At 44.5% G+C, this 27,366-nt stretch overlaps 2 protein-coding genes across 5 annotated transcripts in view; one reads left to right on the top strand and one right to left on the bottom strand.

The window, feature by feature from the left end:
* LOC131114699 (uncharacterized) overlaps positions 1 to 15,367 on the top strand; it is a 234,994-nt gene extending 219,627 nt beyond the window's left edge. Inside the window, exons 6-9 of one of the 3 annotated variants that reach the window (XR_009122023.1) lie at positions 7,427 to 7,515; positions 8,256 to 8,465; positions 11,389 to 11,654; positions 12,208 to 15,367. Coding sequence is in view for 1 of the 3 variants with exons in the window: in XM_058064339.1 (XP_057920322.1) it covers positions 8,256 to 8,461 (206 nt within the window). In the remaining 2 variants the exon portion in view is untranslated. The remainder of the gene's footprint in view (positions 1 to 7,426; positions 7,516 to 8,255; positions 8,466 to 11,388; positions 11,655 to 12,207) is intronic. The other 2 variants (XR_009122017.1, XM_058064339.1) reach the window with 2 other exon arrangements.
* LOC131114605 (mediator of RNA polymerase II transcription subunit 13-like) overlaps positions 10,447 to 27,366 on the bottom strand; it is a 78,050-nt gene continuing 61,130 nt past the window's right edge. Inside the window, exons 5-31 of one of the 2 annotated variants that reach the window (XM_058064331.1) lie at positions 25,229 to 25,374; positions 24,907 to 25,107; positions 24,392 to 24,559; positions 24,170 to 24,326; positions 23,990 to 24,094; positions 22,269 to 22,913; positions 21,900 to 22,113; positions 21,725 to 21,803; positions 21,520 to 21,641; positions 21,239 to 21,335; positions 20,951 to 21,168; positions 20,692 to 20,873; positions 19,210 to 20,138; positions 18,844 to 19,023; positions 18,538 to 18,767; positions 16,940 to 17,138; positions 16,592 to 16,859; positions 16,211 to 16,463; positions 15,954 to 16,142; positions 15,014 to 15,237; positions 14,796 to 14,938; positions 14,514 to 14,672; positions 14,251 to 14,415; positions 13,736 to 13,899; positions 12,383 to 12,547; positions 12,203 to 12,312; positions 10,447 to 11,637 (exon numbers count right to left, since the gene is read on the bottom strand). In XM_058064331.1, the coding sequence (XP_057920314.1) occupies positions 11,505 to 11,637; positions 12,203 to 12,312; positions 12,383 to 12,547; positions 13,736 to 13,899; positions 14,251 to 14,415; positions 14,514 to 14,672; positions 14,796 to 14,938; positions 15,014 to 15,237; positions 15,954 to 16,142; positions 16,211 to 16,463; positions 16,592 to 16,859; positions 16,940 to 17,138; positions 18,538 to 18,767; positions 18,844 to 19,023; positions 19,210 to 20,138; positions 20,692 to 20,873; positions 20,951 to 21,168; positions 21,239 to 21,335; positions 21,520 to 21,641; positions 21,725 to 21,803; positions 21,900 to 22,113; positions 22,269 to 22,913; positions 23,990 to 24,094; positions 24,170 to 24,326; positions 24,392 to 24,559; positions 24,907 to 25,107; positions 25,229 to 25,374 (5,845 nt within the window). In that variant the 3' untranslated portion in view covers positions 10,447 to 11,504. The remainder of the gene's footprint in view (positions 11,638 to 12,202; positions 12,313 to 12,382; positions 12,548 to 13,735; positions 13,900 to 14,250; positions 14,416 to 14,513; positions 14,673 to 14,795; positions 14,939 to 15,013; positions 15,238 to 15,953; positions 16,143 to 16,210; positions 16,464 to 16,591; positions 16,860 to 16,939; positions 17,139 to 18,537; positions 18,768 to 18,843; positions 19,024 to 19,209; positions 20,139 to 20,691; positions 20,874 to 20,950; positions 21,169 to 21,238; positions 21,336 to 21,519; positions 21,642 to 21,724; positions 21,804 to 21,899; positions 22,114 to 22,268; positions 22,914 to 23,989; positions 24,095 to 24,169; positions 24,327 to 24,391; positions 24,560 to 24,906; positions 25,108 to 25,228; positions 25,375 to 27,366) is intronic. The other variant, XM_058064332.1, reaches the window with a different exon arrangement.

The raw sequence follows: 27,366 nt of genomic DNA, 5'->3' as shown, positions 1-27,366 counted from the left end.
TTGAAAAAATGACAAAAAAACCTACGGCTAACCCCTTACCTTTTTTTCAAAAATCGACAACTCTACAAAGTGGCATTTTATGCCATTTTGGGGTCCTTCTGGGACCCCTGATGCGTGTGTGAGAGGTTTCCAGTTGATTTTAGCGCAGAAAAGTGCATTTTCAGCAAGTTGAAAAAATGAAAAAAAACGTAAGGCTAACCCCTTACCTTTTTTTCAAAAATTAACACCTCTACAAAGTGGCATTTTATGCCATTTTCGGGTCCTTCTGGGACCCCTGATGCGTGTGTGAGAGGTTTCCAGTTGATTTTAGCGCAGAAAAGTGCATTTTCAGCAAGTTGAAAAAATGGAAAAAAAACGTAAGGCTAACCCCTTACCTTTTTTTTCAAAAATTAACACCTCTACAAAGTGGCATTTTATGCCATTTTGGGGTCCTTCTGGGACCCCTGATGCGTGTGTGAGAGGTTTCTAGTTGATTTTAGCGCAGAAAAGTGCATTTTCAGCAACTTGAAAAAATGGAAAAAAAACATAAAAACATAAAAAACATAAACATACCTTTTTTCAAAAATCGACACCTCTACAAAGTGGCATTTTATGCCATTTTTGGGTCCTTCTGGGACCCCTGATGCGTGTGTGAGAGGTTTCAAGTTGATTTTAGCACAGAAAAGTGCATTTTCAGCAAGTTGAAAAAGTGAAAAAAAAACATAAGGCTAACCCCTTACCTTTTTTTCAAAAATCGACACCCGTACAAAGTGGCATTTTATGCCAGTTTGGGGTCCTTCTGGGACCCCTGATGCGTGTGTGAGAGGTTTCCAGTTGATTTTAGCGCAGAAAAGTGCATTTTCAGCAAGTTGAAAAAATGAAAAAAAACATAAGGCCAACCCCTTACCTTTTTTTCAAAAATCGACACCTCTACAAACTGGCATTTTATGCCATTTTGGGGTCCTTCTGGGGGACCCCTGATGCGTGTGAGAGGTTTCCAGTTGATTTTTGCGCAGAAAAGTGCATTTTCAGTAAGTTGAAAAAATGACAAAAACCTTTTTTTTTTTTTTTCAAAAATCGACACCTCTACAACGTGGCATTTCATGCCATTTTGGGGTCCTTCTGGGACCTTCGATGAGCGTGTGAGAGGTTTCCAGTTGATTTTTGCGCAGAAAAGTGCATTTTCAGCAAGTTGAAAAAATGAAAAAAAACGTAAGGCTAACCTTTTACCTTTTTTTCAAAAATCGACACCTCTACAAAGTGGCATTTTATGCCATTTTTGGGTCCTTCTGGGACCCCGGATGAGTATGTGAGAGGTTTCCAGTTGATTTTGGCGCAGAAAAGTGCATTTTCAGCAAGTTGAAAAAATGAAAAAAAACATAAGGCTAACCCCTTACCTTTTTTTCAAAAATGGACACCTCTACAAAGTGGCATTTTATGCCATTTTGGGGTCCTTCTGGGGGACCCCTGATGCGTGTGAGAGGTTTCCAGTTGATTTTTGCGCAGAAAAGTGCATTTTCAGTAAGTTGAAAAAATGACAAAAAACATTTTTTTTTTTCAAAAATGAACAGCTCTACAACGTGGCATTTCATGCCATTTTGGGGTCCTTCTGGGACCTTCGATGAGCGTGTGAGAAGTTTCCAGTTGATTTTTTCGCAGAAAAGTGCATTTTCAGCAAGTTTAAAAAATGAAAAAAAACGTAAGGCTAACCCCTTACCTTTTTTTCAAAAATCGACACCTCTACAAAGTGGCATTTTATGCCATTTTGGGGTCCTTCTGGGACCCCCGATGCGTGTGTGAGAGGTTTCCAGTTGATTTTAGCGCAGAAAAGTGCATTTTCAGCAAGTTGAAAAAATGGAAAAAAAACATAAGGCTTACCTTTTTTTCAAAAATCGACACCCGTACAAAGTGGCATTTCATGTCATTTTGGGGTCCTTTTGGGACCCCCGATGAGTGTGTGAGAGGTTTGCAGTTGATTTTTGCGCAGAAAAGTGCATTTTCAGCAAGTTGAAAAAATGACAAAAAAACCTACGGCTAACCCCTTACCTTTTTTTCAAAAATCGACAACTCTACAAAGTGGCATTTTATGCCATTTTGGGGTCCTTCTGGGACCCCTGATGCGTGTGTGAGAGGTTTCCAGTTGATTTTAGCGCAGAAAAGTGCATTTTCAGCAAGTTGAAAAAATGAAAAAAAACATAAGGCTAACCCCTTACCTTTTTTTCAAAAATCGACACCTCTACAAAGTGGCATTTTATGCCATTTTGGGGTCCTTCTGGGGGACCCCTGATGCGTGTGAGAGGTTTCTAGTTGATTTTTGCGCAGAAAAGTGCATTTTCAGTAAGTTGAAAAAATGACAAAAAACTTTTTTTTTTTTTTTTTTTCAAAAATCGACACCTCTACAACGTGGCATTTCATGCCATTTTGGGGTCCTTCTGGGACCTTCGATGAGCGTGTGAGAGGTTTCCAGTTGATTTTTGCGCAGAAAAGTGCATTTTCAGCAAGTTGAAAAAATGAAAAAAAACGTAAGGCTAACCTTTTACCTTTTTTTCAAAAATCGACACCTCTGCAAAGTGGCATTTTATGCCATTTTTGGGTCCTTCTGGGACCCCGGATGAGTATGTGAGAGGTTTCCAGTTGATTTTGGCGCAGAAAAGTGCATTTTCAGCAAGTTGAAAAAATGACAAAAAAATAAGGCTAACCTTTTACCTTTTTTTCAAAAATCGACACCTCTACAAAGTGGCATTTTATGCCCTTTTTGGATCCTTCTGGGACCCCCGATGAGTGTGTGAAAGGTTTCCAGTTGATTTTGGCGCAGTAAAGTGCATTTTCAGCAAGTTTTTTTTCAAAAATCGACACCCGTACAAAGTGGCATTTCATGTCATTTTGGGGTCCTTCTGGGACCCCCGATGAGTGTGTGAGAGGTTTCCAGTTGATTTTTGCGCAGAAAAGTGCATTTTCAGCAAGTTGAAAAAATGAAAAAAAAACATAAGGCTAACCCTTACCTTTTTTTCAAAAATCGACACCCGTACAAAGTGGCATTTCATGTCATTTTGGGGTCCTTCTGGGACCCCCGATGAGTGTGTGAGAGGTTTCCAGTTGATTTTTGCGCAGAAAAGTGCATTTTCAGCAAGTTGAAAAAATGAAAAAAAACATAATGCTAACCCCTTACCTTTTTTTCAAAAATCGACACCTCTACAAAGTGGCATTTTATGCCATTTTGGGGTCCTTCTGGGGGACCCCTGATGCGTGTGAGAGGTTTCCAGTTGATTTTTGCGCAGAAAAGTGCATTTTCAGTAAGTTGAAAAAATGACAAAAAACTTTTTTTTTTTTTTTTCAAAAATCGACACCCCTACAAAGTGGCATTTTATGCCATTTTTGGGTCCTTCTGGGACCCCGGATGAGTGTGTGAGAGGTTTCCAGTTGATTTTGGCGCAGAAAAGTGCATTTTCAGCAAGTTGAAAAAATGACAAAAAACATAAGGCTAACCTTTTACCTTTTTTTCAAAAATCGACACCTCTACAAAGTGGCATTTTATGCCCTTTTTGGATCCTTCTGGGACCCCCGATGAGTGTGTGAGAGGTTTCCAGTTGATTTCGGCGCAGTAAAGTGCATTTTCAGCAAGTTTTTTTTCAAAAATCGACACCCTTACAAAGTGGCATTTCATGTCATTTTGGGGTCCTTCTGGGACCCCCGATGAGTGTGTGAGAGGTTTCCAGTTGATTTTTGCGCAGAAAAGTGCATTTTCAGCAAGTTGAAAAAATGAAAAAAAGCATAAGGCTAACCCTTACCTTTTTCTCAAAAATCGACACCTCTACAAAGTGGCATTTTATGCCATTTTGGGGTCCTTCTGGGACCCCTGATGCGTGTGTGAGAGGTTTCCAGTTGATTTTGGCGCAGAAAAGTGCATTTTCAGTAAGATGAAAAAATGACAAAAAACATTTTTTTTTTCAAAAATCGACACCTCTACAACGTGGCATTTCATGCCATTTTGGGGTCCTTCTGGGACCTTCGATGAGTGTGTGAGAGGTTTCCAGTTGATTTTAGCGCAGAAAAGTGCATTTTCAGCAAGTTGAAAAAATGAAAAAAAACATAAGGCTAACCCCTTACCTTTTTTTCAAAAATCGACACCTCTACAAAGTGGCATTTTATGCCATTTTGGGGTCCTTCTGGGGGACCCCTGATGCGTGTGAGAGGTTTCCAGTTGATTTTTGCGCAGTAAAGTGCATTTTCAGCAAGTTTTTTTTCAAAAATCGACACCCGTACAAAGTGGCATTTCATGTCATTTTGGGGTCCTTCTGGGACCCCGGATGAGTGTGTGAGAGGTTTCCAGTTGATTTTGGCGCAGAAAAGTGCATTTTCAGCAAGTTGAAAAAATGACAAAAAACATAAGGCTAACCTTTTACCTTTTTTTCAAAAATCGACACCTCTACAAAGTGGCATTTTATGCCCTTTTTGGATCCTTCTGGGACCCCCGATGAGTGTGTGAGAGGTTTCCAGTTGATTTCGGCGCAGTAAAGTGCATTTTCAGCAAGTTTTTTTTCAAAAATCGACACCCGTACAAAGTGGCATTTCATGTCATTTTGGGGTCCTTCTGGGACCCCCGATGAGTGTGTGAGAGGTTTCCAGTTGATTTTTGCGCAGAAAAGTGCATTTTCAGCAAGTTGAAAAAATGAAAAAAAGCATAAGGCTAACCCTTACCTTTTTCTCAAAAATCGACACCTCTACAAAGTGGCATTTTATGCCATTTTGGGGTCCTTCTGGGACCCCTGATGCGTGTGTGAGAGGTTTCCAGTTGATTTTGGCGCAGAAAAGTGCATTTTCAGTAAGATGAAAAAATGACAAAAAACATTTTTTTTTTCAAAAATCGACACCTCTACAACGTGGCATTTCATGCCATTTTGGGGTCCTTCTGGGACCTTCGATGAGTGTGTGAGAGGTTTCCAGTTGATTTTAGCGCAGAAAAGTGCATTTTCAGCAAGTTGAAAAAATGAAAAAAAACATAAGGCTAACCCCTTACCTTTTTTTCAAAAATCGACACCTCTACAAAGTGGCATTTTATGCCATTTTGGGGTCCTTCTGGGGGACCCCTGATGCGTGTGAGAGGTTTCCAGTTGATTTTTGCGCAGTAAAGTGCATTTTCAGCAAGTTTTTTTTCAAAAATCGACACCCATACAAAGTGGCATTTCATGTCATTTTGGGGTCCTTCTGGGACCCCGGATGAGTGTGTGAGAGGTTTCCAGTTGATTTTGGCGCAGAAAAGTGCATTTTTAGCAAGTTGAAAAAATGACAAAAAACATAAGGCTAACCTTTTACCTTTTTTTCAAAAATCGACACCTCTACAAAGTGGCATTTTATGCCCTTTTTGGATCCTTCTGGGACCCCCGATGAGTGTGTGAGAGGTTTCCAGTTGATTTCGGCGCAGTAAAGTGCATTTTCAGCAAGTTTTTTTTCAAAAATCGACACCCGTACAAAGTGGCATTTCATGTCATTTTGGGGTCCTTCTGGGACCCCCGATGAGTGTGTGAGAGGTTTCCAGTTGATTTTTGCGCAGAAAAGTGCATTTTCAGCAAGTTGAAAAAATGAAAAAAAGCATAAGGCTAACCCTTACCTTTTTCTCAAAAATCGACACCTCTACAAAGTGGCATTTTATGCCATTTTGGGGTCCTTCTGGGACCCCTGATGCGTGTGTGAGAGGTTTCCAGTTGATTTTGGCGCAGAAAAGTGCATTTTCAGTAAGATGAAAAAATGACAAAAAACATTTTTTTTTTCAAAAATCGACACCTCTACAACGTGGCATTTCATGCCATTTTGGGGTCCTTCTGGGACCTTCGATGAGTGTGTGAGAGGTTTCCAGTTGATTTTAGCGCAGAAAAGTGCATTTTTAGCAAGCTGAAAAAATGGAAAAAAAAAACGACATACCTTACCCTTACGTTTTTTTCAAAAATCACCAAATTCAAAATCTGGCATTTTATGCCATTTTTGGATGCTTCTGGGTCCCCTGTTTAGCGTGTGTGAGGTTTACACTTTTATTTTTGACAGAAAAGTGCTTTAAAAGCATGTTGAAAAAAATGAAAAAAACGACATACCCTTACTTTTTTTTCCAAAAATCACCAAATTCAAAATCTGGCATTTTATGCCATTTTTGGATGCTTCTGGGTCCCCTGTTGAGCGTGTGTGAGGTTTACACTTTTATTTTTGACAGAAAAGTGCTTTAAAAGCAAGTTGAAAAAAATGAAAAAAACGACATACTATCCCCTTATGTTTTTTTCAAAAATCACCAAATTCAAAATCTGGCATTTTATGCCATTTTTGGATGCTTCTGGGTCCCCTGTTGAGCGTGTGTGAGGTTTACACTTTTATTTTTGACAGAAAAGTGCTTTAAAAACTTCTTGAAAAAAATGAAAAAACAACATACTAATCCTTTACGTTTTTTGTCAAAAATCACCTCCCTCAAACTTTGGCCTTTTATGGCATTTTTGGATGCTTCTGGGGCCCCTGTTGAGTGTGTGTGAGGTTTCCCTTGTTTTTTTGATCAGAAAAGAGAATTAGAAACAAGTTGAAAAAAAAACAAAAAAAACGACATCCAAAGCAAGTTGAAAAAATAACAACCTGAAGTGCCAGCAGGAGCATGAGGAGATGCTTTCTCGCATGTTGGTGTGGCGTCCTGAGAAGTGTGCTGCAGGGATCAGCATCGCTCTTTATCTCTCATCTGGCATTTGATGATGGTGGTGGAGCCGGCTGTTCAACATGTCCTTACATGACTCTCCTTTAAACTGCTTTTTGCGCTCATCAAGACTTCTTTGTGAGCAAGAGGCCACGCGCGCGCGCACACACACACAGTTTTATCGCTTGTCTTTTTTTTTCGTTTGGGCTTTCGTGCTCACAAGCACACCAAACATGTCAAATAACAGGCAAAGAGCTATTTTGACATATGAGCAATGGTTGTGTATGTGTGTGTGTGTGTGTGTGTGTGTGTGTGTGACTGCAGGTGCCATTACATAAGTCGGCACTAAAGTGGAACAACGACAAATTAATTTTAGCGTCGGCTTTCTTGCATCTTGTTCCATGTTTATATTTGACACAATCCAAACGACAGCTCAATCTCTCCAACCCTCCAAGACAACAACGTTATTAGCATTGTCAAGCATTAAAATGTCAAAATTAACCGTAACACAAATCTAATGCATTCAGAAGAGGCATTCAAAGACATGATACGTTGTATTCTACACTGGTCTTTAGATGTCAGTAATGTCTTTGAATTTGTGGGCCTTAGCTTTGAAAGTAATGCTTCAAAAGTTGACAATGGAGTTAAAATCATGGTCAAATATGTTTTACTCAAACTTGTTGATTCACAAGTACAAAACATCACTCACAAACTAATGCATTTTACTGAAGTGCAATTATTGAATGATTATGTATTGTTTCTTTTGGGTTCAAACGTTTGTAGGCGGTCCCTGGGATCTGGTCTGCTGTGTTTCTACTGTCTGAGAGAAGCATGGTTTGCTGTCCAAGAAATAGACAGTGACAATGGCAGTGGTAAGATGGTAGTGCCAAAAGTCACTTGGCAGTTTTGGGGGGTTGTAGGGTTCGGGTTCAACAAGGGCTAGCGTATATTTGTTTATATGTTTTGAAATACAAAATGGGTGAATTTGCGATTGATGTTTTGTATGGCCGCGCGGTGGTTAGCATGTCGGCTTAGCAGTTGCCAAAAGCCTTTTTCATGTTGTGGAATATAATGCAGGCCAAGAGTCTCAAACATGTTATTTCACAGTGAAAAGGTAAATAACAAAACCGTGACTCAGTCTGAGTTGGTTTAGCCTTGATGGCTAGTTGAGATGAAGAATATCAAATTATTTGTAATTGGACTATAATTACTAGTTTTGGCGTAAACACCTATTATCAGGTTAATTAAAAGTTTATCATGAAAGGAATGCTACGATAATGAAGCAAGGTTTAAAGTACCGCATGCGAAAATAGTTCAGTCTGTCATTTGCATGTTCTGTTACGTGTTATGACCAAACAAATGACGGCAATCAGTCGCGTGACCTTTCACCCCGACATCTCTCACATTGTAACATACTGGTTGTAACGTGTACCACCCACAGCTTCCCAAGCCTTGAACCCTCGTTGAACCAGCACAGACGCGCCCTACCACGTCTTACACCCCACCCCTGCATCACCCCCGACTGCCATGACAGACACCAGACAGACAGAAGTGTGTCCAATGTGTGTGTGTGTGTGTGTGTGTGTTTCACTCTCTTTTCCTTGAACTTCAGAGAAAGCCTGCTATTTGCCGCCATCTCGGAGCCGGTGTGAAGCTACAGCCGCCAGCTGCCTGCACTTCAGAGGGAGGGGCCCCGGTCAAGACAGCAACACCCCTGCAGCCGTGCCGACGGGTCGACAGCTCTGGCGCCGGGTCATCTGGAGTGACAGGATGGTTGCAACACTCGACATGAAACTAACCATATACTTCAATCATTAATAAGGTATAATTATACTATAAGTTATTCTATTATATACAATAATGCTTGTTTACAAGCAGGTCAACAAAAAGTTAGTAGTGTTTTATAAATCATCACAACCTTTTTCCATTCTTTAGTCATGCGTAGTTTTTTGTATGGAAGGCAATGTAACAGCTCTTCTTCCTGTTTGTGTTTCTACTTTGCGATTCTGCCACCTAGTGGCCGTTTTTATGTTACTAAAATTGCTCTCAAGCCTAATCCATTAGTGAGGAGTTACATAAAAGTATTTTTTGTGTTTTATGGGGTTTTTTTGCGCAAAACACAAAACAAAGTGATGACGCAATTGCAAAATGGTAGAGATCTCCGTCGCTATCTTTGTTAGTTCATTCATTAATTTTCTACTGCTTATCCTCACAAGGGTCGCAGGGGGTGCTGGAGCCTATCCCAGCTGTCTTGGGGCGAGAGGCGGGGTACACCCTGGATTGGTGGCCAGCCAATCACAGGGCACATATAGACAAACAACCATTCACACTCACATTCATACCTATGGACAATTTGGAGTCGCCAATTAACCTAGCATGTTTTTGGAATGTGGGAGGAAACCGGAGTACCGGGAGAAAACTCACGCATGCACGGGGAGAACATGCAAGAATGGAATTGAACCCTGGTCTCCTAGCTGTGAGGTCTGTGCGCTAACCACTTGACCACCATGCAGCCGCTATGTTTGTTATTTTTGTATATTTCATATCAATGAAGTTGCTCGGTTTTGATTGGCGAAATTAATTACCTCTACCTCTGTCAGTTTGTGCACTTGTATATACAAACATAACTTAATATTAATAATGTCTCACCAAATGTATTGTTTAATGTATTTATTTCTTACTTTGAGGTCATTTTAATTCTGCCTGTTTTCACGCCTCCACACCTAATATTGTTGCCAGGAAGTGTACTCTATTGGATGTTACGTACTCCAGCGCATTAATGTTTAATTCATGTATTTTTAATGTCTTTTCATGACAAAAGAGCCCTTTGTTGACCCCACTGGCCCTCTTACGTCAAGCTTTTCCTCTTCTTGTTGTTCAACAACCTTGTCATGGTTTGATGTTGTTGTGGGTAGAAAAAAAAAAGGAGCTAAAACGCCGTTGACCTCCAATTATGTAGCGGTTAGTGTTGTTAATGCCGTGTCTAGAGGCAGATGCTGGCCTTCCCTGGGTTTGGACACGCCATTTGGTTGCAGGTGGATGTCCACGGCCTAATTGGGCATTTGTAGGCAACACAATGCAGTCAATTTAAGAGTTCACTTCCTCCAGTGGCCATTAGACAAGTGACCCTTCACTGGCTTTTACTCTTCAATCATCTATGCTGGGTTTTTTTTTTTAAGATGGCCGCTCCCTCAGAGTGACTTTTAGTGCCTTCTATTGAAATGTGCGACCTTGATGGTTTGAATACAGACTCTCGTCCTCATTTATTCATAATCGGCCCCCTTAAAAGAACAATGCTGTGGAGTACTTACACAAAAGTACATGTCCTGTTTTGCTGGAGTTGAACGTTAGCGGTGCAACTTTTCAACTTTTAATAACGCCAATCGTCCAACTTGAAGGCAGTGGTTTATGAGGTGCGGCCGTTTTGAATTAATTAATTAATCACGCATTTATTTGGTATCCGGGTGTTTCTATTGATTTTGTATGACCGTCGCCTCCGGATGTTGGAGTCGAGGTGCAGCATTCTTGATGTTGACTTTAAAACGAGGCGAGCGGTGTGTGTAAAGGTGCGTTTGAAAGCAGCACAGCGAGTCAAGTGTGGTCACATTGAAGAGTCTTTTTAATAATTTACTTAAAAAATAGTGTAAAAGTAACAGGTATCTGTTCCATAGTCAAACTGATGACGGATGTAACAAAGTTGCAAACTTGCATTTTTGTCTGTACAATTTATGTGACAATACACTCACTTGGCAATTCTTGGCTAGAAGTAAAATGAATTTTGCACAGTATACTGTATATGTATATATATATTATATATTATATATATTATATAATATATATAATATATATAAAAGCTCACCGCAAAAAAAAAGGATGAAATGTACAGCTTTTGAAAATTCCAACACAGCCGAGTGTATGATACAAAACATGCTGAGATTGTAATCGGACGGGCCGTTGCGTTCACTGACATCATTTATTTTCTGAAACGTTCCATTTCCACGTGATCTTCGTTCGATTGCCTTTTTTTCAGTCTGACGCAGAACATTTGCTTATAAATATCTCCTGCATAATTTTGTTTTCATTTAAATTCATTAAATAAAACCAAAAACGAAAAGAATATTTAAAATAGCTATTTTTTTAATTACAACGGATAATTCTGTGTCCACTTGTGCCCTTATCATTAAGTAAGTGCCTGTTTGGAAGAAGAGGTAATATATATTTAATAAGAAGCATATAGATATCAAATTCCATGATATGATATAATTTGTATAAATATTGCATTAAAATAACAATTATTAACATTGGGGAGGAGGCCTTATTTTAAATGATATTGTTGTAAATATTAAAAAATAAGGTTGAACTCTTTGCAAATGTTGTGAACATGCCTCACCGCATGCCTTTTTTTTGTGTGTACCGCCGTTTATGTCCACAACCTTTGGCAGGGGGGAGGGGTGGGGGGGGGGAGGTGCAAAAGCTCCTCCTTTGTACAAAAGGTAAAAAGAAAAAGCAAACATCTTTGACGCAACAAGGCCATGTGTTTGTGTTGGCATGCAGATTTGCTGGTTGTACAATATGCAGTTTCTGGAAGAGTCTTCTGCAGATGTTTTGTTAAAAAAAAATGCCACTTTTTGAAATCACTTTGAGTGATCAAAGTTCTCCCCTTAGAAAAGCACCGTGACTGCCTTTGGAACCTCGTGTGTACTGGCTTTGCATGGAGGCATCTTGTCGCTCTGATTACATTCCAGGCCCAGGAGAGTCCACTCCACGTTTGGGATCAACGTCAGGAATAGTCTCCACCGTTTTCCAGTGACCAGACGGAGGAGGAGGAGGAGAAGAAGTTGGAGGTGGTGTAGGCACACGGCTAAAGCATGTTGAGGATGGCGTTGTACATTTGGACCAGCACGGCCAAGTGGACGGGCAGGCAAGACTGGCGGTCCTGCGTCGAAGGTGTGCAGGTCAGCCAGGAGAGGGCGTTGTACTGCTCCAATACAAACCTGAGTTGAAAAAAAAGGTGACGTTTTCTTATTACTGTATTAAGATCATTCTTGTTTTCATATGTATTTACATATTATTCTAAGAACATTTGAAGACATATTGATATTGATAATACAAGTGGGGCAGCACGGCGGAGGAGACCGGGGTTCAATTCCACCCTCGGCCATCTCTGTGTGGAGTTTGCATGTTCTCCCCGTGCATGCGTGGGTTTTCTCCGGGTTTTCCGGTTTCCTCCCACATTCCAAAAACATGCTAGGTTAATTGGCGACTCCAAATTGTCCATAGGTATGAATGTGAGTGTGAATGGTTGTTTGTCTATATGTGCCCTGTGATTGTGTACCCCGCCTCATGCCCGAAGACAGCTGGGATAGGCTCCAGCAAGCCCCGCGACCCTCGTGAGGAAATGCGGTAGAAAATGAATGAATAATACAAGTGCATCGTATACTTGTACATGGAAATTACAGTACAATAGTGAAATGTAAGCACGTGTAATAGCTGAAATAGCACATGGAAGACAAACGCTATACAAATAAAATCTATTATTATTATTATTATTATATTTACCGCAGCACATCAGAGGTGGTCTTCGAATCCAGCGGGTGAGGCGTCCTCTTCGTCTTGTCTGCCACCAGCTCATCCGCCTGCACCATGGAGATGTGGTGGTGGAGCGAGGCCTGCAAAGAAGGGGAGTCAGATGTCATGTTTGTGCATCATCTCTCTTCAAGGTTTTCTGTCATTCTTTACCTTAAGGAAGAGAGGACACTGGTTCTCAGCCTGAGGACACGAGGCCCAGAACCAATGAGGGAGTCCGTTTGCCTGCGCGGTGGAGACGTAGTAGCCGAGAGCCAGCGGCTGCTGCTTCAGCTCTTCTGGAGGATTGTCCCTGGAGAGCAAGCGTTCCCCCTGGCTCTGTGGATACGTGATAAGGAAAGGTCAAAACATGAAATTAATGCTTCTGCAGTTCATTTTGTGTTGATGCATGGGGGAAATGTTTGTACCTGTGGGCCGAAATAGGGCAAGGAAACATTTGGTAACACTTCAATATGTGGAACACAGTCTCGAATCGCATACTTCCAAATTTTGCATCCCAAAGAACTAAGTGTACTAGTAAAAATATTTAAGTGCGAGATTTTGACCAGGCCTAAAATGGCTGCCACATATACTGATGTGGGACTGGAATTGCAAACGCTTGCAAATACAGTCATCCCTCGTTGATGGCAGTTCATCGGTTCCAAACCCGTAATTAATTTTGTACTCACGGCATAGAATACACGTTTATGACCTCAGATTTAACAGGATTAGAGACCTCTAGACATGACATAACATCCCTATAGTCACCGTTACATCTGTATTACAGATATTAGACACTCCAATATAGTAGATATAATCAGAGAACATAAGATAATATCAGTTCCTAGTTTTTTTTAATCTTGAAAGCCACGTCAATGGTAGCTTTAAATGTCTCAGTTTACAATATAGTACACCAAAGTACAGTAGATACCGAGGAGCTAATGAGTAGTGGTTCCTTCCTCATTAACTAGTGTCATTTTCGGTATCTTATGTTGTGTATAATGTTATATATCGTAAAAAGAAGTTAGGAGTACTAAATAGTAGTAGTCGTTTTCCTGGCCTTCCTCTGCCCTCCCATCGACTTTCATCTTCTCCCCGAGGTGAGCCATGACACCATCAAGGTGTTACAGGCACCTTTTTTCTCTCTCGACTTTGTGATTAAGCTCTCGTCCCGGTTTGTCATCACCGTGTCAGATGTTTTGGAAAGTCAACTGTCATCACGTCACCCCTGCATTCGCCTCGCAGCCAAATTCCTCCGCTCTCAGTCATGTGGTGCGGTCATGTGATGTGTGCGCGCCATTGTCAGATGTCCATCAAATTCGCCGCAGAGATATGCGCTACTCATGTGATTAAATTGTTCCGCGCCTGGACAGGTATGCGGCTAAATACCTTTGTGATGAAACATACACTACGCTCGCTTCATTAATTCATACTCAGTTTTTCCAGGTTTAAAAAAAAAAAACCTGACTGGCCTATATTTGTTTTCCGGAGCAACAAGATTAGATTTTCCACCGGTTCTAGGCTTACCCTAGTGTGTTGGAAATGCGACCCTATTCCCATTCCGGATGGAGAGCCCGGCGACGGCACAGGGGAGGTGTTGGGAGAAGGATGAAGGTTCCCTGTGATCAACATCATGTCATGGCCGATGTCGTTCTCCAGTTCATCCGGGAAAGGCAGGTCGAACATGTCATCTGGGGAATAAAACATTTAAAGTTAAGGATAATGTGGGAGGACATGGAATATTTGATTGCAACAGCTCTATTTTGGAGCAATGATGACCCCTGGTGGTGGAATTCAGACACTGACAGAAGTGAGGGAACACAATGAGTCTAATCTGTTGGTAATACTATATTTACATGGAAATATTTGCATGATATTTTATTACAACTAAACTAAAAATGACTGAAAACCAAAATTAAGGAAAATTATCTGAAAAAAGCAGCAAAAATTTAAAAATATATATTTTCTATTCATTGAATTTAATAAATTTCTGAACCAAATTTTAACAAAATAAAATGTTGACTAAATCCTCAGCTGCATACCGTTATTGTCCTCCGTGGGGTAAGAGCTGGGTGCCAGCTGGGTTGTGGCAGATGTTGGGAAGACGAGGATGTGCGTACACGAGGCATCCTGAGGCGTGTTGAGCTGTGAGGTCTGCAGGTTGAGGGCGGTGCTGCGGCCGAACACAGAGCCCATCGTCACGGCATCTGAGGGCGAAAGCAAAAAATCCAGGTTCCTCGTCATCAAATGGCGCTTCTCGACATGCGAGATGCATCAGGTGGAAACTCGCGTACGCCACACTTACCAGGCATGACCACGAGGGAGCCCTGCGGTTCCATGGCGACCAGGCAGGCACTGAGGATGGAGGGTGTGTCAGCGGCTGAAATCCCACACATGCGACAGGCCTCCCGCAGCTGGCGTCCTATCGAATGCAGCGAGTGCTCGCCGAGGAGAGAGCTCCAGTCTTTGTGGAAACAACGGCAAGATGAATAGAAGAATCGCCAGGTCGCCATTTTATTGGCGATATCATGCTTTACATAATCGAGGAAGCCAACTTTTAGCCACGGTGTGACGCCATGTAACTCACCTTTAAGCTCACCGTGCCCTAGTCTTCCTAATCGACCAATCACAATCCTCCACGGTAACGAGGTCATCTGAATGATGCCAATACACCACTCCCACAGCTTCTGCAGACCCATCTTTCGAGCAGATACTTTAGGGCGCCGAGACCTGCAGGAGGAAAATAAAGATGTGAACAGAAATCCAACTGAGGGCTCATTTGGTGTTGAAGTCAATTCCACAAACCTGTTAGGCACATCAATGTTGATGATGCTCGTCTCGAGGAGCTCTCCTTGCTGGTCAGTGCACGACACAAGGATCCAGCGCTGGTCATGTGACAGGCAGTAGCCCACAAAGAGAACGTCGTATCTGGGAGGGACTTCTGCCCATATCTCTCCAGGTTCTGGCTGCTTGGGCCGGGTCGGACCCAGTATGAAGGGGGGAGAGTAGAGATGCACTGGGCTGGGATGCTGGACGACACATTTCACAAACATGGCAAGACTTATTAACAATAAAATGCATATTAATTGTAAGGTACAGATCATTTTTACAAGAAAAATAGTTCTTACAAGAAAGTTTTGAATGAATGAATGAAGGTTTGGATATCAGATAATTTAACAATAATAATAAATACAAGATATGAAGCCCAAAAAATAATGTTGCAACTTTTAAAGAGCGCAGGTTCAGATTTTCGGATTTTCATTTTTAATAATATATCATTTATAATAATTATTTTAAATAGTTTATAATATTTCTATTTAATATATATATATTTATATTTATATTTATATTTATATTTATATTTATATTTATATTTATATTTATATTTATATTTATATTTATATTTATATAATAATATTTAATAATAATATATAATTCGTAATATTACAAGAACAAACACGTAACATAACTTAACCATTGGTATGGACCCGATACTTGCATCGTATCAGTCAAAGCAGCTAAAGCCTAAAAACAGGGGTGAGCAAACTACGGCCCGGGGGCCACAAACGGTCCACCAGGTGTTTGAATATGGCCCGCCTGTTCTTTCCAAAGTATATTTAAACTTAACATACAACCTGGCAACATGGTTTGAGCCAACCTTTTGATGGTTTAAGTAGCAGTTTTATCAATTTCGTTATTTGAAAACACGTCAAAACATTTGGAGATTAGGAGATGTTCCACTTACATCAGGACTCTTGAGGACAGAAGTGATGGTGGACACGGGCCCGAAGCCGGTCAGGGACTTGATGTGTGTGTGCTGGGGCAGCAGGCGTCTGCATTGGGAGTAGCAGGAGAAGGCCAAGGAGCGCAGGTGCTGCAGGTACAAACGGCTTTCTCCACTAGCAGGCTGCAGGAGATACTGGCATGGCACCACCTGTATAATTGAGAAGGAACCGTTGAAGATACTACAAAGTTCTAGTCTGGCCCTTGCTAGCGTGTTACCTGTAGAACGAGTGCAGGTCTTATGGCGTCGGGTAAGGTGTTTAGCATCTCTGTGTAGCAGCGAAGAAGCCCGAGCAGCCAGACACTCCCTGCTTCTACCTCGTCACAATCCTCTTCCTCCCCTCCTTCGTTCCTCGCCCCCGTAGAGCTGAAGAAAGCATCCACGATGTAAACCACTACAGCTGGGGGGTTGGTACGGCTGTCCGTTGAGTCGGCACTGGTCGGGATGCCGATTCGGGACTGCTCAGCCGTGCTGAAGGAAAAAAGGAGATGCATTTGTTCAAAGGTGTAGTGGAAGCGTCCCACCAGATGCAGCAGATGGGACTGTCCTGAGAAGGTTCAAGAGGCGTTATTGGAAACATGACGTAGGCATGTTCTTACATGTCAGGGTTTTCTGCTGGAGTGTTCCCTGCTGCCGTTGAGCCGCTAGATGATCCTTTGGATTCACCAGACCCTCCTTGGTTTATCTCCCCTGCCGTCTGACTTGAAGGTGCGCCGGTTGGGGTTGATGTGTTTGCTGTAGCCACAACTCCTGGAGGTGCTTCTGCATCGGACGTGGAAGATGCAGGTTGGGCTGACGATGAGGGGGGTTGGGCTTTGGGTGGGATGAGGAGCGAGTTGTCTAAGGGCAGGACTGACAGCTGAGGACCTGAGGAGGTGAGTGAGGGACAAAGTGAGATCCCTGCGTGGAGTTGGAAGCCGTTTATGGTTTATGGATTCCGTTCTTACCGAGCTGCCGCTTGCAGGCGTAGGCGTAGAGTTTGAGTTTACTAAGGTTGTCTGTGTGCTGCTCTCCAGCCCAGGAACCGGTCAACCACTGACCCACATCCAGCTCCTCGAGTCTTTCGGACTCCACCTCCTCCCCCACACGCATTATCCCATCCCGGGACACCTTGGCCAAAGGACGATGCTTGCCAAGACGACACGTCTACCAATGAAGTCATTCTCTCATTAGGGAATATATAGTACCTCATCAAAGTGACAAGTTTTTTTATGACACTGTATCTTCTTAAGCAACCATAAAAATGAAAATTACATATATTTTATGAAAATATATTCATATTTATGAAAATATGAGCTGGAAACCTCATATTACAAAATATACAACATAAGGTGGCCACAAATATTTCAATATTGAACAAAGCAAAATTTGTTCTCAATCAGAAATCAATCCACACTCTTTATTGCGCTCTGGTTCTACCATATCTTACTTATTGTGTGGAAATATGGGCTAATAACTATAAAAGCAATCTTCACTCGCTAAATGTACTGCAAAAAAGGTCAGTAAGGATAATTCATAATGCCGCCTACAGAGAACATACTAACTCCTTATTTCTAAAATCACAAATACTTCAACTTGCTGATATAGTTCATTTTCAAACAGCTAAAATAATGCATAAGGCTAAAAATAACCAATTACCTAAAAATGTCATCCAATACTTCTCTACAAGAGAGGAGAAATATGATCTCAGGGAAGAACTACATTTGAAACACTTATATGCTAGGACTACGTTAAAAAGCCATAGCATTTCAGTATGTGGAATCAAACTATGGAATGGATTGAGTAAGACCCTCAAACAATGCACAACGATGAGCCAATTCAAGAAACAATACAAGCAGTTGATGTTTGCTAAATACAAGGATGAAGAGTCTTGAACCAGTCATGATGTGCTATATATATCACTATATTGACACTTACTATGGTACCCATTATGTCATTGGATGGTCATATCACCTCGTATTTCGGTACCTGACTAAAATAAAATAAAATAAAAATTAAATATATATATATATATTATGAAAGCAGGAAGTGAACAAATGTAACAGTTACTGATTGTAAAAGTACCAGATGGAGGGGTGCGATTTAATAAGCTTTGCTTACCATATTTTAGAGTAGTCTGTGTACAGCTTGTATATAGATTTACTATCACCACACAGCAGAAAAAACATTATCGCCTAAATAGCCTGCAACACAAACATAATTATGTGGCTTGGTGGTGCTAGCGTCATGATACGAGTACGCATGAGTGCTGTCGGCAACTGATGAGCTATGGTCCATTAAGTGGAAACCGTGGCATTTTGAAGCTGGACCACATGTTAGGTTTCCAACATGATAAGGAGTCCAAACACCCATCCAAGATGACAAGGAGTATAAGCTGTCACCAGCTCTACCAGTGATGTCACCATGGAGGAGTGGAGGAGGATCCCAGAGACCAGCACCGCAGCTCTGGTGAATTTCAGTGGATAGTAAACTTACTTCTACACAAGCTGTACACTGACTACTCTAAAGTGCATTCAATTTTACTTCATGCTTGTTGATCTCCTACCTCGTAAACAGCGCTGAGCTCCTGAAAGAAGGCTCGAGCTGCCGCTAACAGAGAGGGACTGTTGGGACAAAGGACCACATACGCCGCATCCCGTTGTCCTCCATAAGGTTCCAGCAGAAGCTTCTCCCAGAAAGGCAAAGCCAGAGGCGACAACGCCAAGAAGTCTCGCTCTCGGTCATACCCCAGCAGCACTGTAGGGATGGGCAGAGGTTCTGGAGACTCCTCAGAACCTGGAATAACAGATGATGAGCAGATGATTCAGGATCAGGTTCATCAATATACTCAGAGATGGTTATATCTTCTCACCGTACGAGCCTCTCCCTGCCATTTTATGGAACTGCTGCCAAGTCAGAGGACCCTGAACGTGCTGGATGTTGTCCCAAGTCCGTCCTGTTCTTTTCTTCTGGATGGCGTCCTGCAGGAAGGGCTGCAGGGACAGCAGCATGCGCACCATGTCCTGGGACGACAACATGCTCATGTCCACCACTGCCGGGGGGCGAAGAGCGACACGGAAAGCGCACACAGAACAGATACACACATGTTAACAAGAGCCTGTACACCAATGAAACGTCAACAACATGGGACACATCCATACAAAGTCACACAAAGGTAGAAATGTGTAAAATGGGAAAACCCAGACCTTCATTTTCGGGTTCTTATCTGGTTTCTTACCGTTTGTGTGAGGCCAGGGGTGGAGAGCCGTGCTTCGGACGACAGCGGGATCCACTTTTCCTCCCGTGGGATTATCCACATACTGCAGCCCCTGCTCCAAAGCATTATAACACTCCACACACGTGTCACTCCCATCCGCCCACTGCTTCTCCGACATCCAGCTTTGCAGCAGCGCCCCTTTGCGGGAATAGCAAGAATAGCCGTGAGGGAGGTGCAGAGAAGCCAGGGATGATATCGGCTGCGAGCACTGCTCCTGAAGGAGGATCATGACCGATGGAGAGGCGGGTGCCGCATCCTCGGGTCTCTTTGCTCTGGGGTCGCCCAAAGTGGGGTCCCGATGGCAGAGAGCAAGTCTCCTCTCGGCTGCCCGGCCCACCTCGGAGGAGCGCCCGTAAATATCAAGCTCGTCCTCCAGGAAGAGGCCCGTCCCGTGCGCCAGCTGCCTGTTCACAATGGCGCTGAAGCCGCACATGCAGCGGTATTGATCCTCACAGGTGGAGTCGGGGATGTACACCCCGACGTCGGCGCCCTTCACATTCATGTTACAGGCGCAAATGCAGCAGCTGTCAAAGTTGCGGTCTTTGAAGACGTTGAGGACAGAGTCAGACAGGAGGAGGATCGCGTACAGGCTGTGGGTCTCAGGGAGGCAAGGACCGGGACGGGCCAGGGGCTCCACCGAGCTCAGAGGCAGGCTTGTGGACGGGGTGGAGACCGGGGAGCTCAGCTCTGTGCCGTCCTGCTTCACCGAGCCTTGGCCGGAGCTGGCTGGGTTCATGCCCCGTGGCGTACGAGGTGTCCGCGGAGTGGGCACGGAGAAACGAGGAGTAGCCGGGGATGGGAGGATGCCCATGGTGGTGCTCACTGAGGCCGTGGTGCCGCTCAGCTGGTTGTAGTCCTGGTCTGTGAGAGCGCTCACGCTGGGGATGTTTCTGAAAGAAACGCGCCATTTCACTTCATCACTGAGTTACAGTTTCAGTCTTATCACATGACTTAAGCATTTCATTCATTTATTCATTCATTTTCTACCGCTTATCCTCACGAGGGTCACCCTGGACTGGTGGCCAGCCAATCACAGGGCACATATAGACAAACAACCATTCACACTCACATTCATACCTATGGACAATTTGGAGTCACCAATTAACCTAGCATGTTTTTGGAATGTGGAAGGAAACCGGAGTACCCGGAGAAAACCCACGGGGAGAACATGCAAACTCCACACAAAGATGGCCGAGGGTGGAATCGAACTCGGGTCTCCTTGCTGTGTGGCCTGCATACTAACCACTTTTCACACCGTGCACCCCCATTTTGCGGGGGGTGCTGGAGCCTATCCCAGCTGTCTTCGGGCAGAATCGAACTCGGGGTCTTCTTGCTGTGTGGCCTGCACACTAACCACTTTCACACCGTGCAACTCCACCGTGCCTTTAATTGTAATCTACTTAATCTACGTAATCTACCTAATCTACCATCAGCATGACTCACGTGTATCCATCCCTGATGAGGGCGTTGTTCTGGCCGTGCATTACATGAGCCGGGATGTGCTCCATTTTGGGCAGGAGAGCCCACGACGGGCGGTAGTAGCACTGCTCGGGAATCTTGAGCGGGGGTAACGTCTGACTGGGGAGGCAGGAGAGGGGGGCGAACATGGAGGAGACCACCTGTGTCTGCATCAGAGAAAACAAGGATACGATTATCACAACCGTTTTACTCCACGGAGAACATTTATTGTGCTTGTCTTCACCTTGTAGTCATCTTGTCTCGGACTTGCTATGCCCTCTTCCATCTCCATCCTGAATTCTGGTAGCTGGCTGTTGGTTGCAAGCGAAAGGTGGTCGGCGGCCCCGCTGGGCGGCGGGGGCTCCTGACTGGGTGTGTCGCGGTACGTCATGATGGGAGAGAAGGCTGGATGCTGCTCCAGCGAGGGCGGCGTGGGGAACATACGCTGGAGGTCTGCTACTGCTGAGTTGGAGAGGAAAGGGTTGAGAGCTTGGCGCCATCGAGTATGACCGAACCCATCGATGGAACTCACTTGATGGATACGGTACCGCCGCTCTGCCTTCCTTCCCCAGGGGACGATCATCTGTGGATAGTGCTGGTTTGGTTGAGTGCTGGTTGGGGTACACCGTCTGTAAATGAATGCACATTTCATTTTGTATGAATAAGAAAAATGCACAATAAACTATAATTTATGTGTAGTATATAATACATAAATGATAATATCAGTCACATTGTGCAGGTATTTCTAATAAAATGAACCCAATGAACTCAAATTGTCGAGACATGCTTGCTAACGTTGACGCCACAGCTCACCCCGAGCTCTTCCTCATCTTCATCGAATATGTTGTCCAGGTCGGAAATGTTGACCACCAGGTCTTTCTCTCTGGTCAGAGAAGGATTGGCTTTGGCGGCGCCGTCGTCTTGACTGGATTCGTCTACAGGAAGACAAAAAAAAAAAAGTCAAAAGAAAATCCAAGCAGCTGCTGAGTCGTGTTTGTAATGATGCTGAAGCTCCCACCTGATTTGGGGGCGGAGTTAAAAATAGACATGGCGTCTTTTCCATCCTGCAGCGTTCCATTGCTGGTGATTTCTTCACTCTGTTGGGTGAATAGGAAGAGTTCTTCGTATTTCGCTTTTACACAAGTACTTTTCCAAGTACTGCCGCTTAAATACGAGTTGTAACCTTTCGGTACCTTTGTTCTTTTGCTGGATTCCCGTCCTTGACTCTTTAATCTCTTGGAGGAGGAGAACGTGTACTCGATGTCGCCTTCCTTAAAGTCGTAGGGATCATCTCCTGTTTCGCGTAGTGCCTCGACACCCGGCTGCTGGAGTAGGCCCAAAGTTTGGACATGGTCCCGCACCCTCTCGTCTGAGATTTTAAATCTCTTGTGGGTCTGCGTGTAAAGCCTAGGAGAGACAACAGAAAGCTCTTCAGCCAGCTTTACTGCCAACTTCTGTGGTGTCCAAAGTGTGGCCCAGGGGCCATTTGTGGCCCTTTTTGCAAAAAAGATGCTTCTAACATCTCTAGTGTTACAAAACTAACACTGCATTGTGTCTCCTACCTCTTTAGCGGCGCTCCCTCGGGGGCTGCATCCAACCCCCCATCCTCTAGTTTATCAGGGGGGACTTCTGGAGGTCGAAAGTCCATCCTATCGCTCCTGGGAGTCCTGAAACCTCTCCACCAGCCGCCCCCATTCTCCCTCTGCTTCAGCAAGGCCGTGTAGGCCACCGTCTCACTCGTCATGACCCCCATCCCCGAGGCTGCCTCCTGACATACGTGCATGTCCAGCTGCCCGTCCAGGGCGTCCGGGTCCGGCACTCTGGGGTGAGGGCTGAGCGTGGGCGGAAGCGGAGACATCGGCGACAGAAGAAGGGACTCCGGAGCTTTTCTGCCATTGGAGAGCGGTTTGGGATACTTGCAGCTTGTCATGGAGGCTAGAGGCTCCAAGGGAGGCTCCAGGGAGACCAGACTACTGAGCTGGGGACCCCCGGGTGAGTCCTGTTCCAGCGGGGTCTCCTGGGTTACAGATACACGGTGGTGGAAAGGGATCTTGGCTGGTCTTTTGGTCTGTTTGTCAGTCTTTTCTGTCTTGTCACTGCTCTTGTGTTTGGGTAAGGAGGGGGTGTATAGTGAGGATCCGGAGGATGGATTGGCACCCGTTTGGGGGTTTGTGGCGGCGGTGGTGGTCAACTTCTGCTGCTTCAACCTGAAAAGGATTATTTAGTAAATACAGAGGCTTGAATGGGTTTTCTTCCTCCACAAGATGGCAGTAGCTGCATTTGAAGTATCACGAGTGGTCAGAACCTCTGCATGCGCTTTAAAATGTTGCAACCTAGCTATTGGTGTGAAACGTGCTGTTTACAACAAACTGATGCTATGATGCTAGAATGCTGGTCCTCACCGCTATTACAACATTGGTTCTGTTGCTGCTGTGCTGTGGAACATACTTGTTCCTAAATCAGAGATTTACTTCCACCTTTACTCCAAATCATTATTAAAGCTTTGAAAACGTTTTGTCCCAAGAACCAGATTTGGCCGCCGAAGACCAGGTCGCCCAGGCACCCGAACTTGACCGCCACCCAACACACAATGCACCGGACCCTTATGCTTGCCCCAGTAGGTGGTGGGTCTACGAGGGGGAGATCCCGTGTGGCTTCTTCGTGCTGGGCTCGGCCGGGCCCCATGGGTGAAGGCCCGAATACCAGGCGCTCGCCCCAGGGTGAGGCCCCGGTATCTCCTCTTGGTTTTATTCATAAGGTCTTCTGAATCACTCTTAGTCTGTCCCGTCACCTCGGACCTGTTTGCCTTGGGAGACCCTACCAGGGGCATATAGCCCCAGACAACATAGCTCCTCGGATCACTCGGGCACTCAAACCCCTCCACCACAATAAGATGGGGATTCACGGAGGAGTTTTTTCCCAGACGCCTCCCTGGTGAGGTGTTCCGGGCATGCCGAAGCCGGGATAAGGCCCCGGCAGACCTAGGATACGCTGGAGGGTTTATGTCTCACAGCTGGCCTGGGAACACCTTGGTGTCCACCCGGTGGAGCTGGAGGAGGTGGCCGGGGCCAGGAGGTCTGGGCTTTTCTACTAAGATTGCTGCCCCAGTGACCCGGACCCGGATAAACAAAGGAAAATGGATGGATGGATGAAAAGGTTTTCAAATAATCTCCCCAATTGAAATGAATGCCGGATTTCGGTAATCTAATGCTATAATTAGAGCATTTACCGTACATTCCCTCTAAATGATTTATTTTATGGTTTGATTGCATTTCTGCGGTACCTCGAGCAGCTGCACGGCGCTCTCGTTCCTGCGTCATTGAAGTCCCACGTTGTTACTCCATTTGCCGCTTCCTTCTGAGGCGTCGCGTCAGCCGGTTGCTTTTGTCTGCAAACAGATTTAGCCTATCAGGTTGGCGTCCTTAGTGTCAAAAGCGGAGCGTCGCAGTCAGATGTCACTTACACGTAATGAGGCTGGCCGAGGTAGCACTCCCTCCACGCCTGATGGACCACTTGACATGTTAGCTTTTTCCCAGAATGCTTTGGGCTCAGGCTGGTGACGCCTATGTTGCTGTCTGGCGTCGGGATGCTGGAGGCTGATGTCACAAAGCCGCTGTCCGCTACAGAGATAAGGTGTCATGTCATGTCTCGCTTTGTGCATGAATGGCACGCTTGTGATCGTTACCCGAGCAGGGCTGCTCCGGGGATGTTGGCGGTGTGAGCGGCACGCTGCAGTGGTTCTGGTTCTCTCTGGCGAGGCCCTGAGCTGCAGGAGCAGGTGGAGGAGGCTCCGCTGGCAGCTGGCTCTGGGCGATCAGCACCAAAGCAGCCGGGTAGGTCATCCTCACGCCACCTACGGAGATAGACAAGGACGCCATGAGGATGATGCGGCCAACTTGAGTTTTACTGAAGGCTGACTGTTGTTGGATCGTGGTCGTATAACATGGTGCCTATGAAACACAGCGTAGAGCATTGATGTTGTTATGCTAGAATTATTTCCCCAAAGAAATTGCTTCCATCGGAGTTTGACTTGTAATCAGGCCAAAACAGCCCTGAGGGAGCAAACCGCCAAGCAATGAGGAAAAAGCCTGTGGAGCATTGGCTTCATCTTATCCCGTGGATTCATGAATCCCCTCCTTCCTTCAATCTTTCATCCTTTTCCACTGGTGGAAGTGAAGATGCCGGTGACGTCAGGCATACCTACAACAACCTCCACGGCCACGGGACAGTTGCGGTCGTAGGCCAGGTCATCTTTTTCCTTCTCTGCACCCCCCCCTTGCCTCCGCAGTACCATGGGGTAGAAGTAGCTCCACTCCTCCATCAGCTTGCGTGCCGCCGGGTCACTCATCTTGTAGGCCTGACCTGTCAGAGTACCGCTCAGGCCGTAGGGGCTCAGGATCACTGCGAAGAAATGCATCGGGCCACAATATTAGGTACACCTGCACAAAATTAGCTTTAGTGAGGAGTTACATGAAATAACTACAGAAGACGATGCCAGTGTACCTAACTGCGAATGCGTTACCTTGTATCGGTGCAGCAGAAGTCTGTGCCAGGCGGACATGCTGCTCCGTGATGTGGTACGCAGGCTGATGCTGGGCGATCTCCACGCTGGTGCAGACATTGCTCTCGCCGTGGAGGAAGAAGGAGAAGGAACATGATAGGTGCTCACTGAGGACACAGAAGACAGAACACAACCAAGGGAAGGGAATTATTGAAAAGTAATAATACACATGATACAGTATATTTATGTATGATACTATGGGTGTAGGGCTGCACGGCAGTATAGTGGTTAGCGTGCAGACCTCACAGCTAGGAGACCAGGGTTCAATCCCACCTTCGGCCATCTCTGTGTGGAGTTTGCATGTTCTCCCCATGCATGCGTGGGTTTTCTCCGGGTACTCCGGTTTCCTCCCACATTCCAGAAACATGCTAGGTTAATTATTCATTCATTCATTTTCTACCGCTTTTTCCTCACGAGGGTCGCGGGGGTGCTTGAGCCTATCCCAGCTGTCTTCGGGCGAGAGGCGGGGTACACCCTGGACTGGTCGCCACCCAATCACAGGGCACATATAGACAAACAACCATTCACACTCACATTCATACCTATGGACAATTTGGAGTCGCCAATTAACCTAGCATGTTTTTGGAATGTGGGAGGAAACCGGAGTACCCGGACAAAACCCACGCATGCACGGGGAGAACATGCAAACTCCACACAGAGATGGCCGAGGGTGGAATTGAACCCTGGTTTCCTGGCTGTGAGGTCTGCGCGCTAACCACTCGACCGCCGTGCCGCCCACTAGGTTAATTAGTGACTTCAAATTGTCCATAGGTATGAATGTGGTTAAGGTGTGAATGGTTGTTTGTCTATATGTGCCCTGTGATTGGCTGGCTGGCAACCCTATCAAAAGATTCCTATCAAAAGAGAAATTTTACCCCCTAAAGGAAACTAGAGCCACAAAACATACAGTAATTCAAAAACAATATCTTATAAACTTTGTTTAAAGTTTGAATCTTTCTTCATTTGACCAGTTTTAACAGCAGAATACAACAAATAGAAGAAGTACATGTGTAATGGATGCCAACTCATAGGGTGATGACAGTATCATCTTGGTTGAACGTCAATACCCGACGCCTGAAGAAATGTGCAGTGACGTGCTCACATCCAGAGCGAATTGCGAGTCTCCCACGATTTTGATTGACTGCCAGATTACTGGCAGTAGTAGTTCAGAGGAGGAAAAGCGGAGTTGATAGAATACTCTTGCTAGTATTGGATATTGCTAATATTGAATATAAATGTACTTAAATATCTGTGTAAATTTAATGTAAACTTAACTGGTTTGTTTACTCTGGCGCCAACAAGTTCGGGTGTTAAATACTTAGGGAGCCAAGTGGGTTGCTGACCCCCGGTGTAAGGGGACATGTGCTAGTGCTTTGTCACCTTTTTACCCGTGTAAACGTGTAATCTATATTTCATTGGCAGTCTCTGCTTTGGGGTCCAACATTGAGCTACACCGTACTGTTTAATGACTACTAATTACATAATCATTTAATCCTAAATGAAGCCATTATTTAAACCCAGAAATACAACTTGACTCGTCAAAATTCTTCAAACTTGTAGGCCATCCAACATCGACATCACAAAGCCTCCTTATTGCAGGTATGAATCTTCATTTGCTTAATGACCGATTGTTCTTCCTGCATGTTTACAAATGTCCGCTTTATTACACAGCCTCACACAGTCCATCATGCGTATTGTTTCTTTTCTAATCACGCAGGGCTAATCATCTGGGATTTTTTGCAATCTACGTAGCAGTGGGCGGCCTGGACATCATTAACCACCACCAAGGAGTTGTATGATGTATATTTTTAATCTATAAAGCTCCTTATCACCGTGGTTATATACATCAAGATGACAATAAAGTCAGCAGGTAGTGTGATCTACGCCTGATTACCCTGCTGCCTGTGCAATATTTCCTTTGCCCTCAAGGCACTGGACCGCCATTTGAGCAGTAATGGGTCATCAAATTCAATAAGAAAAAGAGCTAGTTCTGCCTTCATGGGCTAAAGCGGAAAGGGTTGTGTGGTACGATGTAGCCTCTAGATGGTGCTGCACGCGTCTGCAGAGACAAGGCTAATATCAGTGTATTTCTGGGCTCT

Source organism: Doryrhamphus excisus, chromosome 2 (genome assembly GCF_030265055.1).
Source record: "Doryrhamphus excisus isolate RoL2022-K1 chromosome 2, RoL_Dexc_1.0, whole genome shotgun sequence".
NCBI lineage: Eukaryota > Metazoa > Chordata > Actinopteri > Syngnathiformes > Syngnathidae > Doryrhamphus > Doryrhamphus excisus.
Note: the sequence above shows the minus strand (reverse complement) of the source record. Positions and strands in the feature narration are given on the sequence as shown.